General features: G+C 41.3%; 1 protein-coding gene across 2 annotated transcripts; it reads left to right on the plus strand.

Annotated features, from left to right (window-relative positions):
• Positions 1-151: 151 nt before the first annotated feature.
• Positions 152-14,331, plus strand: capn3a (calpain 3a, (p94)). Of its 2 annotated transcripts, none has more exons than XM_086275228.1 (21): positions 152-726; positions 1,316-1,385; positions 2,106-2,224; positions 4,986-5,119; positions 5,481-5,649; positions 5,952-6,035; positions 6,213-6,307; positions 6,422-6,499; positions 6,583-6,743; positions 7,136-7,305; positions 7,474-7,485; positions 7,661-7,869; positions 9,487-9,523; positions 9,789-9,866; positions 10,032-10,089; positions 10,448-10,521; positions 10,829-10,897; positions 11,010-11,085; positions 11,615-11,731; positions 13,136-13,194; positions 13,300-14,331. In XM_086275228.1, exons 1-21 carry the CDS (start codon positions 475-477, stop codon positions 13,324-13,326), a joined length of 2,148 nt encoding a protein of 715 aa, XP_086131354.1. In that variant the 5' UTR covers positions 152-474; the 3' UTR covers positions 13,327-14,331. The 2 variants fall into 2 exon arrangements, with proteins under 2 accessions (XP_086131354.1, XP_086131355.1); XM_086275229.1 differs by having other exon boundaries at positions 154-726; positions 10,448-10,512.
• The last annotated feature ends 96 nt before the right edge of the window (positions 14,332-14,427 follow it).

Consider the following 14,427-nt stretch of genomic DNA (forward strand, 5'->3'; position numbering starts at 1 on the left):
GTTATGCTGAGACTGCTCAATGCTGATCTCCATTGAGAATAGGTTTAAATGGATTGAATGCCTTCTGCTGAGGCAGGGCATCTACGGACCACTCTTTACATGCCCTCTGTCGCGGCCCGCTGGCCTTTGTGTCACCCAACAATGATGGCATCGGAGCGCCGCTGCTGGGGAAAAATCATTGTTCACTTTGGCCAATGGGGACGCATCAAATGGACGTTTACGTGATATGCGAGTTTCTGTGCATATGTGTGTGTGTGAATGGTAATGCAAAGGTGAATGCATGTGAAGTGAACATCTCTTTCACACCAAGCGTTTGCATCTACTCTGTGACGAAGAAAGGGGGGGACGTCACACCAAGAGAGAGCCAATCACATATTAGCTGTTTGGATTTATGCCAGGCCTTTTGGCTTGTAAGACTTTAGTACAAGTGGCAAAAGCCAGTTTTTTTTTTTCCAAAAAAACGCCTGAGACAAGATGCCTTATACGCCATCTGGCTTTTTTTGCGACCGGTTGATCCGGGAACGAGAGAGGAGAGACGGGGAAGGATCTCTGAACAAGCCCTTGCGCTTCAACGGCCAGGACTATAACACCCTCAGACAGGAGTTCCTTCAGAGGAAGACCCTGTTTGAGGATGAGACTTTTCCGGCCACTGTGGAGTCTTTGGGCTTCAAGGAGCTTGGACACAAGTCCAACAAGGTCAAGAACATCGTCTGGAAGAGACCCAAGGTAGGAGGGGGGACTCTGTTGGCACATGGAGAGGCACTTTGAAGTGGGGATGGTCACATGGGAGGTGGGATGTTATTTTTGGTACACAGCAAATGAAAGCATCAAAGAGAAACTGTATTTTTCCGGCCTGAAAAAGGAATTATTTTATGGTGAGAAGTGTTTGCTGCTGTGGAAATTTACCTAGAGATGCAGATGGGATGAAATACTCCACACCAGTTCAGTTTCTTCAAAGCTGAGCTCAGTTTTCTTGATATAGCATCAAATCACAACAACAGTCGCCTCAAGGCTCTTTATAATGTAAGTTAAAGACTCAACAATAATAGAGAGACCCCAACAATCACAAGCACTTGGCGACAGTGGGAAGGAAAAACTCCCTTTTTGCAGGAAAAATAGAATGAATTGACTGCATTCCCAAACAAACTAGGAGGGATTAAGTCTGTTTCATGTTTTTTACTCTAATTTCTCTAATAAGATTGGTACATGTGAAGAATACTACACCCTTATGACTCAGAGACATACATAACTGCTATAAGGCTAGTTCTTGTTCCATGTTTAACTGAAGTAAATTATTTGTGTTTATTTTCTGCAGGAAATCTGTGAAAATCCTCAGTTCATCGTTGGAGGAGCCAGTAGGACAGATATCTGCCAGGGAGATCTAGGTAAATTATGCTTCCTCTGGAATTTTAGGCCCACAATTAGATCACAACATCAGGCAATACCAGGTGATTTCTATTATGTGAAAATAGCATTTTAATAACATTCAAAAGGGGAAAAGGGGAGGGACTTGATTTCAATTTCTTTTTAGCAAACTTCACTCGACAGCGTCTGACTTTTGACAGGATTGGGGCAAGAGCAGATCCAACACAGTCTGCAGTGACAGTCTTTATTAACAGGGTGGCAAAATATCCCAGCGATCCCCTCAGCACGGCCTGTCAGCCTGCAGTGGCCTCCCCATATTGTGCTTACGCTTTTGGAAGGGAATCCAGGAAGCAGCATTTCTCATTGTTGTTTTGTTCAGACAGCAAATAAAGGGGTCCAAATGGGACAAAAGTCCTGGTAGACACTGTTAACCATTGAAAAACTTACATTGTTCACAGCCCTTTGCAGCTAACACCCTGCTACACACCTGGTAAAAAAAAACAAAAACACGAGATCAGCACTCGGCAGCGATCTTTCACTCCTGGAATACAAGAAATGTTCAGGAGAGAATTTCCTGTCTGTGTTTCATCTGATTTCCAAAATTTCACTTCATATTCTTTATGTAGGCTGAGGGTTTTTTTCTCACAATTTTCACTGCACTGGAGAAGATTTTAAAATCAAATTTAGGAGTGGAATAACTGCTTCCAAAGACATAATTACAAGTAATTTTTTGTGTCCAGGTGACTGCTGGTTGCTGGCTGCTATTGCTTGTCTCACCCTGAATGAGAAGCTTCTGTACCGTGTGGTGCCCCTGGACCAAAGCTTTTCAGAAGGTTATGGTGGAATCTTCCACTTCCAGGTCAGAGCCACCCGCCTGCAACCCTGAAATTATTCACACAATATACTTGGTTGAAATTTTTATTAATAATAACAATAACTATATTTGTGTAGCTCTTTTTAAAACACCCAAAGTGCTTTACAGTTTGTATAAAACCTCACATTAATGAAAAGTGTGCAGGCCCTAGCATGACTGATGCACAACATTCATTCATTCCTGCATCCATTCATGCATTAGATGTGAACCACAGCCAAAAATAATGAGCAAAATATCTGAGAGCCGATCAAGAGAATTAATAATATATTAATTAAGAACAATATTTATCCAAACTAAACTGAAATACTTGATTCTATTCTCTACAGTACATAATGTTATTAAGAGAAATCCTTGCATCCACGTGAAAATCACTGCAAAATCAGCACCAGTGATCACAGTTTATCTTCTGTGGATGCAGTTATGAAGTCAAACAAAGTCCACCAAGGTGATGCAAGACTCTAATGTGTTGACATCAACTTAAAAAAAATTTGCATATATTTTTAAAAACTTCAGATTTCCCATTCTTTTTTATTCATGTTCTCCACAGTGCCCCAGTTTATTTTGGCTTTTGTCAATACATCTTTGTAAAATCAAGATTAATGAAGCAAATAATGAGGCATTGTTATTCGTTTAGGCATTTTCAAGCTTTCATTCTAGTGTCTCACATACAGTGGCTTGCAAAAGTATTCGGCCCCCTTGAACCTTCCAACGTTTTGTCACATTACAGCCACAAACATGAATCAATTTTATTGGAATTCCACATGAAAGACCAACACAAAGTGGTGTACACGTGAGAAGTGGAACGAAAGTCATACATGATTCCAAACATTTTTTACAAATAAATAACTGCAAAGTGGGGTGTGCGTAATTATTCAGTCCCCTGAGTCAATACTTTGTAGAACCACTTTTTGCTGCAATTCCAGCTGCCAGTCTTTTAGGGTCTGTCTCTACCAGCTTTGCACATCTACAGACTGAACTCTTTGCCCATTCTTCTTTGCAAAGCAGCTCCAGCTCGGTCAGATTAGATGGACAGCGTTTGTGAACAGCAGTTTTCAGATCTTGCCACAGATTCTCGATTGGATTTAGATCTGGACTTTGACTGGGCCATTCTAACACATGGATGTGTTTGTTTTAAACCAGTCCATTGTTGCCCTGGCTTTATGTTTGGGGTCGTTGTCCTGCTGGAAGGTGAACCTCCGCCCCAGTCTCAAGTCTTTTGCAGACTCCAAGAGGGTTTCTTCCAAGATTGCCCTGTATTTGGCTCCATCCATCTTCCCATCAACTCTGACCAGCTTCCCTGTCCCTGCTGAAGAGAAGCACCCCAGAGCATGATGCTGCCACCACCATATTTGACAGTGGGGATGGTGTGTTCAGAGTGATGTGCAGTGTTAGTTTTCTGCCACACGTAGCGTTTTGCATTTTGGCCTAAAAGTTCCATTTTGGTCTCATCTGACCAGAGCAGCTTCTTCCACATGTTTGCTGTGTCCCCTACATGGCTTGTGGCAAACTGCAAACAGGACTTCTTATGGTTTTCTGCTAACAATGGCTTTCTTCTTGCCACTCTTCCACAAAGGCCAACTTTGTGCAGTGCACAACTAATAGTTGTCCTATGGACAGATTCCCCCACCTGAGCTGTAGATCTCTGCAGCTCATCCAGAGTCACCATGGGCCTCTTGGCTGCATTTCTGATCAGCGCTCTCCTTGTTCGGCCTGTGAGTTTAGGTGGACGGCCTTGTCTTGGTAGGTTTACAGTTGTGCCGTACTCCTTCCATTTCTGAATGATCGCTTGAACAGTGCTCCGTGGGATGTTCAAGGCTTGGGAAATCTTTTTGTAGCCAAAGCCTGTTTTAAATGTCTCAATAACTTTATCCCTGACCTGTCTGCTGTGTTCTTTGGACTTCATGGTGTTGTTGCTCTCAATATTCTCTTAGACAACCTCTGAGGCCGTCACAGAGCAGCTGTATTTGTACTGACATTAGAATACACACAGGTGCACTCTGTTTAGTCAATAGCACTCATCAGGCAATGTCTATGGGCAACTGACTGCACTCAGCCCAAAGGGCGCTGAATAATTACGCACACCCCACTTTGCAGTTATTTATTTGTAAAAAATGTTTGGAATCATGTATGATTTTCGTTCCACTTCTCACGTGTACACCACTTTGTATTGGTCTTTCACGTGATTGATTCATGTTTGTGGCTGTAATGTGACAAAATGTGGGAAAGTTCAAGTGGGCTGAATACTTTTGCAAGCCACTGTATAAGAGTTTGATCTTAGTCATACATGATTGGAGATTTTGAAATTTTAAGACTTCACTGCTGCTGACTATACGATGTTATCAATGTTATACAATGTTACATGTTTTCCATTAATTTGTGACATATTTTAGATTTAAAGATGAGTTGATTAAAAAAGAAAATAATCACACAACTTAAAAAGTTCCTGGCAACACTTTAAATATATCATTGTCCTGCCGTTTATTTTAACACGTGATTCTGTGGATTGTTTCTCCTTCGTCATGTCCTTCTGCTCTGGTCAGAGGGCCCGGTGGCGCCAGTGTCCGGCAGCCTCGCCTCTGTCAGTGCGCCCCAGGGCAGCTGTGGCTACAATGTAGCTTGCCATCACCAGTGTGTGAATGTGTGTGTGAATGGGTGGATGACTGGATATGTAAAGCGCTTTGGGGTCCTTAGGGACTAGTAAAGCGCTATATAAATACAGGCCATTTACCATTTTATTTACCATCAGTTCTGGCGTTATGGTGACTGGGTGGATGTCATCATCGATGACCGCATCCCAACTTTCAACAACCAGCTGGTCTTCACTAAGTCCGCTGAGAGGAATGAGTTCTGGAGCGCCCTGCTGGAGAAGGCTTATGCCAAGTGAGTGTCTTTATGCTCGAGTGGGGGAAAGCAGAGCAAAATGGTGCATTTTGGTAGTTTTATTCAACTGTTTAATCAGAATTATCACAATCCCAGAGAAAATTAAATGGTCACAGTTGCTCCAAGACCGTAAGAACAGTAACTAACTGAACTAAATTGAATTTTTACTAATATTAAGTATTACAAAGTTACAAAATATAACAAATAGCTCTAAACATTATGATTCATGCATGGTTGTGGGAATTGCTCACGTTATTAGACATCCTTATACAAAATTAACTTCCTAAAGTCAATTTAAAGGCTTTATTGTTGCGCTGATAAGTTAATGCCTAAATGGACAAAAACTCTCTCTATGATCCAGGCTTCATGGTTCTTATGAGGCTCTGAAGGGTGGAAACACCACCGAGGCCATGGAGGACTTCACTGGTGGAGTCACTGAGTTCTACGAGATGAAGGAGGCTCCCAAAGAACTCTACAAGATCATGAAGAAAGCTCTGGAGAGAGGGTCGCTCATGGGCTGCTCCATCGATGTGAGACACTGTTGTCTCTCCACACCTCTTCTCTAGTATTAGTGTTGATGTTTTATTCTTGATAAATTTACACTAAAGCAGTCGAACCACCTCGCTGTGCTCAGATTTGATGAAGATGAAGTTGATTAAAGCCTACAGTATGTTAACTTCAGCCACCAGGTGTCTTGAAAATCAAAGCAAGCTTTTCAGCTGCTATTAGGCTCCTCATTCAGAATTGTCATTATGCACAGTCGTGCTGGTGTTTGCATATTTATTTCATTTTATCCCCATCAAACTTCCATTACCTGTTTTTTAATCTGCAGTCCCTGGTTCCTGCCCGCTTTGAGACACGTACGGTGACGGGACTTGTGAAGGGACATGCCTACTCTGTGACAGCAGTGGAAGAGGTAAAGTAGTGTGTTTTGTCCAGTGAGATTACACCAGCCGCTCAGCAAAAAATTGAAATGGAGTGTACGGCTGTACACTTTGAAGCCTTGAATGCTGCATTAATACGAACAGAACAGGAAGGTGATGGATTAATGTGAGTTCATATTAAACCCGAGAGTCTCTCTGAAATACCACAGTGCCGACCGTCTCAGCACAAGGAGTCTAAAGTTCGTCTGGTGCGTCTCAGGAACCCGTGGGGTCAGGTTGAATGGAATGGTCCCTGGAGTGACAAGTAAGGAATTTTTAACTTTTACAATTTTTAACCCTACTTTAGCAAAAAAACTCAGTATTTTAGTTAAATCCCTCTTTAGACTGTTTCACTATATCTAATATATTTCCTCAACAGCTCCAAGGAGTGGGCCACACTTTCTAAGGCTGAAAAGGAGAAGCTTCAACATCAAAGTGCAGAAGATGGAGAATTCTGGTAAGTGAGATCTACAGTTTTTACTATTTTGCTACATTTGTCTGAATCCATAATCTTTCCTGGTCTCTTGAATTCCTGTACAGGATGTCATTTGAGGACTTTAAGAAGAACTACACCAAGATTGAGATCTGTAATCTCACCCCTGATGCGTTGGAGGATGATAAGATCCACAAGTGGACGGTTTCTGTGAATGAGGGGCGTTGGGTGAGAGGCTGCTCCGCTGGAGGATGCAGGAACTATCCTGGTAATCTACTGTAGAGATGTTTATTAATCCTTTCTCACCAGAGAAGAACAGAGTGGTCTTTCACTCATACACCAAACATGTGAAAAAGCTTTACATTGGCTGAAGAATAATGCACCTTCCACCCATTAATTTTCTACTACTTATCAGCAGTCTAAGCAGAGAACCCCAGAATTCATCACCCACCCATCATTCCCAGATCATTCCCGAGACATATAATCTCTCAAGGGAATCCTGGGGCTTCCCCAGTGCATAATTTGGATCCGCAATTTCCAGTTTAGGCATTTTTCATTCCAAAAATATAATGCATAAAGAACCTGACTGTCCTCTTTTTAAATGGTGAATATGATATGATAGATAGGAGAGTAAGAGAACAGTAACCAACTCTCTTGCAGACACTTTCTGGACCAATCCTCAGTACCGCCTTCGCCTGCTGGAGGAGGATGATGACCCTGAGGACAACGAGGTGGCCTGCACCTTTGTGGTGGCGCTGATGCAGAAGAACAGACGGAAAGAGCGCAAGATGGGAGCCAACCTCTTCACCATTGGATTCGCCATTTACGAGGTGTCCACTTCAGTTTTTAATCATTGTCCCAAGACTTTTCCATTTTCCAGCCTCTGTTGCTAATTTACTTTCACAGCTGTCCTTTTTTTACAGACAAAAATACGTCGATTTGATTCTGCCGCAGTTAAAATTAATGTTGTTACTGATGTTGCTATTTTCTCTCGACAGGTGCCAAAGGAGGTAAGGAAGGCGTGAAAGGGATTCTCAGCAGTTTGCGAGTTAATTCCACCCCACGCTTTATATTTTCATAGCCATTCTTCCAGTTTCTTTTTTCATCACCAACTTTAACTCTGAGGAAATTCTTCAGTACTATTTTGCATTTTCTGCTCTTTACATTGTGACTACCCCAAACCAGATGCATGGAAACAAGCAACACATGCAGAAGGATTTTTTCCTATTCAACTCCTCCAAGGCGCGCTGTAAATCCTACATCAACTTGCGTGAGGTGACCCAACGTTTCCGCCTGAGCCCTGGCGAGTACGTCATAGTACCCTCCACATATGAGCCACATCAGGAGGGAGAGTTCATCCTGCGAGTCTTCTCTGAAAAGAAGAACACCTCAGAGTGAGTGGGAGAGGGTGATCAGGGTGGCCTAGGATGCCATGAGGTGGGAATGGTTATATAAGTAGTTTTCCTTCTAGTATGGTGCAGAATTGTAGTTGGATATGTTCTGATCTTATATTTCTTAGTAGGGCTGGGTATTGGAATACAGCGCATTGGCTGTTTGCTAAGATAGTTATTTATCAACTTATTCCTATTACCGGTGTTAAAGATAAAGTCAAAGCACTCTTAAATAATGAGGGTAGGGTTTGATCTTCATGGCAAAATGAAAAGCTTCAGTTTTCATTTTGCATGGTTAACGTAATGAGGTATATTTTTTTCCAGACGTATCTTTTCCTCAAAATATCCAAATGTTTTCAGTACCTAAATCTAACCTGCGAGTAAATGTGAAAAAAAAAAGGAGGACGTTTATCATTCTGCGTTAAATAATGCCAAAAACACCTTGTGTCTGACAGAACAGCAGTAATTCAGATTCTAAGATTAGAATCTGTTATATAATAAAGGTTAGGGTAAACAAAGAGGTATACAGAAATTATTAAATATATTATATTGCAGTGCCTGTATTTAGATCAATGCATTTTAGTTCTGAGTCCTGTACTATAAAGATAGTCTCAGTTCAGTTCAGTTTTATATATAGTGTCAAATCTTCCTTCCACCGAGCCCAGCAGTCATTACATTTTCCTGCAATCGTTTGACATTTACACATTTGCAAAGTCTTACAAACCCTAAAACAAACTAATAGATAAAATGACAACAATACCCAGCCCAACTGTATGTGCAGTTTAATTAGACTTGGAGTTTATGAGGGATTTCTCTACCCTGTGTGTGCGGGTCTCTGTGTCTGTTAATGAGGGTGGGATTTTCTGCTTGGTGGGTGGGACACAAACCACCAAGAACAAACTATTTTAACGGCGATTTGATTTGTAGAATCAGAAGAAATCGGCCCGAGTTCGAAGCTGTTATGGAATCTTTTTTAGGACAAGCATCTTCAGATTTGGGGATGATCTGGTAAACTTTCTAAATATTTAGTACTGCATACTCAAGCCTCAACAAACATCTGCACCTCCCAACCATCCCACTGCTGCCCAGAGGACCAGACAGCACGCAGAGCCGGCCTGAACTCTGATGGACCCGGACTTGGGTGTGACTCAGGGTGTGCGACGGATGGGCTTTGAATTACCTAACATGGCTTTAGATCACAGTATACTATGACACCATTAACTATGCATGTCACAAATTACCTAAACTAATTAAAAATGGAAAGCTCTGGTGACAATCAAGTTTGCCCAAAATAAGAACAATCGGGAAGAACAAAACTTGACTGGAGGAAGCAGCAGGTGATACAAAACTAACAGCTCCATTTGCTCCATTAAGCGTTTTATGCAATCATTTTCATATTTTAGTGCAATGTGACTTTGGGGACTATAAGCCTATAAACTCCTTTATAATAAATCTGTCAGATGACTTACAGATTCAGCACATCAACATAATTCATGCAAAATTTGATGAGAATAAATTTGATGAATGCAGTAAGAAAAGGAAAAAAAAAAGCAGAGGCTTATAGTCCAGATGAGATGATGGTGTCACCGTGGTGACTGCTGTTTATTCGTCTTCACTCAGGGAGATAGAGAACAGGATCGAGGCTGACCATCCAGTGGTAAGTGTCCTCTTAGTTTTCCAGAGTGTGTAGAGCTACTGCAGCACAGGGATTGCCTCAATATTTCTTCCAAGTATATCTAAGTGTCTGGTTACTTTGGCAAGTTACAGAAATAAGCAGCAAAAAGCTTCAGCTGCTTTAGTTTATCTTATTTTGTTCTGCAATTGTGGATATAACCAGTTTGTAATGTAAAGAACAAATAACTTGGAAAGGATCATCTTCAGAGTTTTTCATTCTTATGCTTTGTGGCTCAATGACGCCTCAGCCAGCACCAGCTTCAGCGGGGGAAGAGAGCGAGGAGGACCAGCAGTTCCGGACTATTTTTCAGGAGATAGGCGGCGAGGTCAGTGCAGAAAGACGAGGAGAATGGCTTTAAATTTAAAAACCCCAAAACAGAACATTTTGTGTTTTTCATTAGCAGAAAACATTAGGCGATTGCTGTACTTTGGAAATTAATCTCCTGTCTCTTCTTTATTGGTGTCCCCCTCTGCTCTTCTTGTTTTCACAGGATATGGAAATAACAGCCAACGAACTGAGAAACGTTCTCAACAGAGTGATCACCAAGCGTAAGTCCAGTCTGATAGGCTGAACTTTCCGTCATTATAAAACAGGACACATGCACACATCAGTCCACAGCAGGCAATTCCCTGCTTGATCCATCAGCCACCAATTTTCTCAACCTTTTATCTAATTCAGGGCTGTTTATACACATGCAGGTAACTAAGGGAATTGAACACAGCTGTCATAGTTTGCTGTGTGGCAGGCAGGATGTAGGACCCAAATGCAGGACTCACACACAGGAATTTAACTGAAAGCTGCAGCTTTATTGCTGGGAAACTTCAGCAAAAACTTCAGGAAAGGCCAATAGCAGCATGCTGTCTTTAACTGTCGTCCTCTAAGTGTTTTCACTCTTTACGTTCCCAGACAAGGACCTGAAGACGGAGGGTTTCAGCCTGGAGAGCTGCAGGAGCATGATTGCTCTGATGGACGTATCCTTTGTATCGAGTGCATCGGGCTGGCTGTGTTGTCTGTAGGAGGCACAACCTGCCGAGACCCAGGCAGGGTCTGTGATGGATGCTCATGGGGCTTAGGCCTCATTTCAGTCACAAAACAGTGACAGTTGCTTTTAACCTCTAACTTTGTGTGGTTTTAAGCAGTCTGTGTGTTTACTTTGGCAAGTTTATGATTTTTTCCCCATTTCATTTGGCTCAATTTACCTAACTGAGAAAAACCTTGTTGCACCACTCAAATGCGACAACACGACTGACATGGTACACCATTTTAGTCTTAACTATGTCTCCTCAGATGGATGGGACCGGTAGACTCAACCTTCAGGAGTTCAGACACCTGTGGAATAAGATCAAACAGTGGCAGGTGAGAAAAGAGTTTTCAGTTTATTATTATATCAGAAATTCTAGAATCGTTCTGCATTAAGCTTCTGCTCAGCTTATTGTCATACATACCGATCATACCCGATTTCTTTCAGGGAATTTTTAAACACTATAACACTGACCAGTCCGGTATCAACAGTTACGAGATGAGGAATGCTGTCAATGATGCAGGTAATAGCATAAAACACAAATACAGTACTGTGCAAAAGTCTTGAACCACATCTCGTTTCTGACTTGTAATTTTTAAAGCGGTCTTGAGCAAAATAGTTCTTCTGACTTTCTGAGATTTTCTTTGGACATCTGCAGCTTTTTTTATTTATTTTTAGTCCAGTCCTTATACCGTACCATTTTCAGAGAAATGATTTGTTTGTTTAGCCACTTAACATTGACCTATGAATCATTCAAGCATAAAAAAGTCAAGGGATGATCTCAGTAGAAGGGGAGCTGTCAAGAAGCTATTTTAAGGAAAGGACACAGGGAGAAAAAGTCATACCAGATACTGACTTTCAAGCTCCTTAGAATTGTACAAACGGCTTTTTCCTTATATCATCTATTTCTGTGTGGCTGCACCTATTTCCCATTTTCCACTCCAAATATAAAGAAATGAGGTATATTATATGACATATGTGAAATTACAGCTTCAACTCATCCTCTAAATGTTGTTGTCGCTGTACAGTCATGTGTCTCATGTCCCGCTCAGGCTTCCGTCTCAACAACCAGCTCTACGACATCATCACCATGCGCTACGCAAACGAGAGCATGAACATCGACTTCGACAGCTTCATCAGCTGTCTGGTCCGGCTCGAAGCCATGTTCAGTAAGTCAGTGAGATGGAGTTCATATTTTTTTCTGACATTTGAGAGGCTGAACAACCTCTACACCAAACAACAACAAAAAAAGCACATTTCCCTTCTTGTGCCTAAGTGTATGCATTTGAAAGTTTCCAAGGATGCCAAATAATTCAGGTTGAATTTTGGGAAAATGTTGATTCATAGGCTGAACCATACAAAAACTTAAAAGTTAAATAATGAGATGTAATTGAAAGATAGTGGGTCTGCTTACGGTACCTCACCTTAAAGGAAAGTTAACAGTCATGGCCAAAAGTTTGCTACTTCAGTTTTTATTCAAACTATTGTTTTTTTACATGTTTCTAAGTTAGAGTGAAGAACAATCATAAGCATTTTATAATGGCAAATAAATCAAATTTATGCAAAGAGTTCCTCTTTACATCTGCAGTTCTCTGGATATCAGCTTATGGACCAAAACCTCATTGATGGCGATCCATTCCTGCTTTATTGGTGCTCCCAAGCTGATCACAACTAGTGGGATTGTGGTCTTTAACCTGCTTTTTAAGGGTGGATTTTTAGGGCTTTTTTGGGATAGTTCTTAAAAAGCCCACAAATTGTGATCACGTTGGAGTGCAGAAAGGCAGGAATGGATCACCATCAATCATTATGTCCCAGAAGATGATATCCAGTAACCCACAGAAAACTGCAGAAGTAATGAAGAAGTACCTCAACACTGTAAATACTGACTCCATCCATCCATTTTCTTCCACTTACTCAAATCAGGGTTTGGGGCTGGAGGCTATCCTAGCTGTCATCGGGCAAGTGGTGGAGTAAACTGAATAGGTTGCCAGTCTGTTGCAGGGTAATACACATAGAGACAGACAGCCATTCATGCTCACATTCACACCTACGAGCAATTTAGAATCACCATTTAACCCAACTCCATGCATGTTCTGGGGCTGTAGGAGGAAGCTCCACACAGAAAGGCCTCAGACTGGATTTGAAACCAGAACCTTTTTGCCCTAAATAAAAGCTTTTTGCATAAATTTGCTTCATTTGCCATTAAAACTCTTACTAAATACGTAAGAATGTAAAAAAAATCATCTAAAAACTGAAGCGAGGTACTGACCTGAGTGTACTCTATGCTCTCTAGAATGCATAGGAGGCTATAGGAAGAGTCCCTGCAGTATAGTCAGTTTAATCAGATTAGACTTTGGTGTTTCTATGTACTTTATCATTTGTATCCAAACTTTTCTTCTGATGTGACTGACAGGCCCACTGGATTAGTAAAAATGGCATTTGTTCCTCCAAACATTGTTTTTGTCATTTCTTTGTGTTTAAAACCAAGTGTAGTTTCATTTCTTTTGGCCCTTATATGAGATGAACCACACTCGTGTTGAACTGCAGCTGCATTGTGATGTTTCTCTTCTCAGGGGCGTTCCAGGCCTTTGATAAGGATGGAGATGGTACCATCAGACTCAGTGTCCTGGAGGTACGAATCTTTGATTATAAAACACAGATGTAGATATACTTATTTAAAAGGTCAGCACTGGTAGCTCTGTAATCCAATGAACCTCTTCCTTGTGTCCATCTTTAGTGGCTCCAGCTGACCATGTACGCCTAGAAAGCCCAACCATCTCCCAGGTGAGCTCCACTCCATGCGAGGACCAGACCTGCCAGCCTTTACCTCAAAACTCAGTGTGCCTGACTACCGTTAGCCTTCATGCACCTCACCTCCAGCTCTGCTCCTTCTACTCCAAAATGTCCTTTCATTTGATCTTTCCATTTTTCTCAGCAGGTCTCAGGCCTTTTGCATTTCCTTCTCTGCCTTTGTCCTCCCACCTCTTTCTCTCATCAAAATATCAGTCTCAGTCATGAGCTCTGTTCTGATTTTTTTTTTTTTTAAATACATACTTACCATTAACATTTGTACCATCTCAGGCAGCAAACACATACGACCTCTTTTATTCTGTCATAATACCTCACAGAGCCTCACCCAGCAAACCCACCTCTGTACCATTCATATCCCCAGCTAACATCTCCTCCTTCAGCCTCCCTGTGTTTTCTTCTCCTTTTATCAAACTGAGCAGCAAGGCCTTTCTTCCTGTATTCATTCCAGTGAACTGGGCTCTCTGGTGGACAGTGAATAAAAACTGTGATTTACTCTCGAACCTGTTATTAACTAAGAATCTGTACAAGTAGGGCCTAACAAGGATTGAAAATATCACTGTTTCCTCATTAAGTTTTTGTTTTATTTGCTGATTTTTTTTGTAAGCAATGAATCCACCTGATCGATCGGCCTGGACTCAATCACATATAATCCCACCCATCAGTAAAAAACATATTGTATATATTGTTTTCTGGTGAAAAACTCAGGCTTCTTGTGTTTATCTCAGCTGAAAAACTGTCCAGTTCTCCAGTGCTATTTGTGGATGGATGAAAAACAAGAAGAAAACTGAGAAGCAATGGGTTTTTTCTTTCTTCCAAATTGGATTTTAAAGACTAAGGCTAATGGGTTGAACTGCAGCTTTGTTTTTTTTTGTGATTTTCCTCTTAAGGCTTTGGTCTAATGAGTGTACTGCATTTTTAACCACTTTAACCAAAAGAATAAATGTGTAGTTACTGATTTGACTGCGTTACCAGTAATTAAGTTGTGAAACTGTGACAAATATGCAAATTTCAGTAAACACTGAGTGAAATAAGAAAACACCATAAAAATACAGCA

This window comes from Aulonocara sp. 'chitande type north' Nkhata Bay, linkage group LG19 (genome assembly GCF_057382095.1).
Source record: "Aulonocara sp. 'chitande type north' Nkhata Bay isolate Kocher_YH1m ecotype deep benthic linkage group LG19, A_spYH_male_GT1.1, whole genome shotgun sequence".
Classification (NCBI taxonomy): domain Eukaryota; kingdom Metazoa; phylum Chordata; class Actinopteri; order Cichliformes; family Cichlidae; genus Aulonocara; species Aulonocara sp. 'chitande type north' Nkhata Bay.

Excerpts from the sequence above, each read along its gene's own strand:
- capn3a (XM_086275228.1), top strand. The coding sequence starts at position 475 with ATGCCTTATACGCCATCTGGCTTTTTTTGCGACCGGTTGATCCGGGAA. Across the intron at positions 2,225-4,985 it reads GTGGAATCTTCCACTTCCAG|TTCTGGCGTTATGGTGACTG; the intron begins GTCAGAGCCACC and ends ATTTACCATCAG. Across the intron at positions 5,120-5,480 it reads CTGGAGAAGGCTTATGCCAA|GCTTCATGGTTCTTATGAGG; the intron begins GTGAGTGTCTTT and ends TCTATGATCCAG.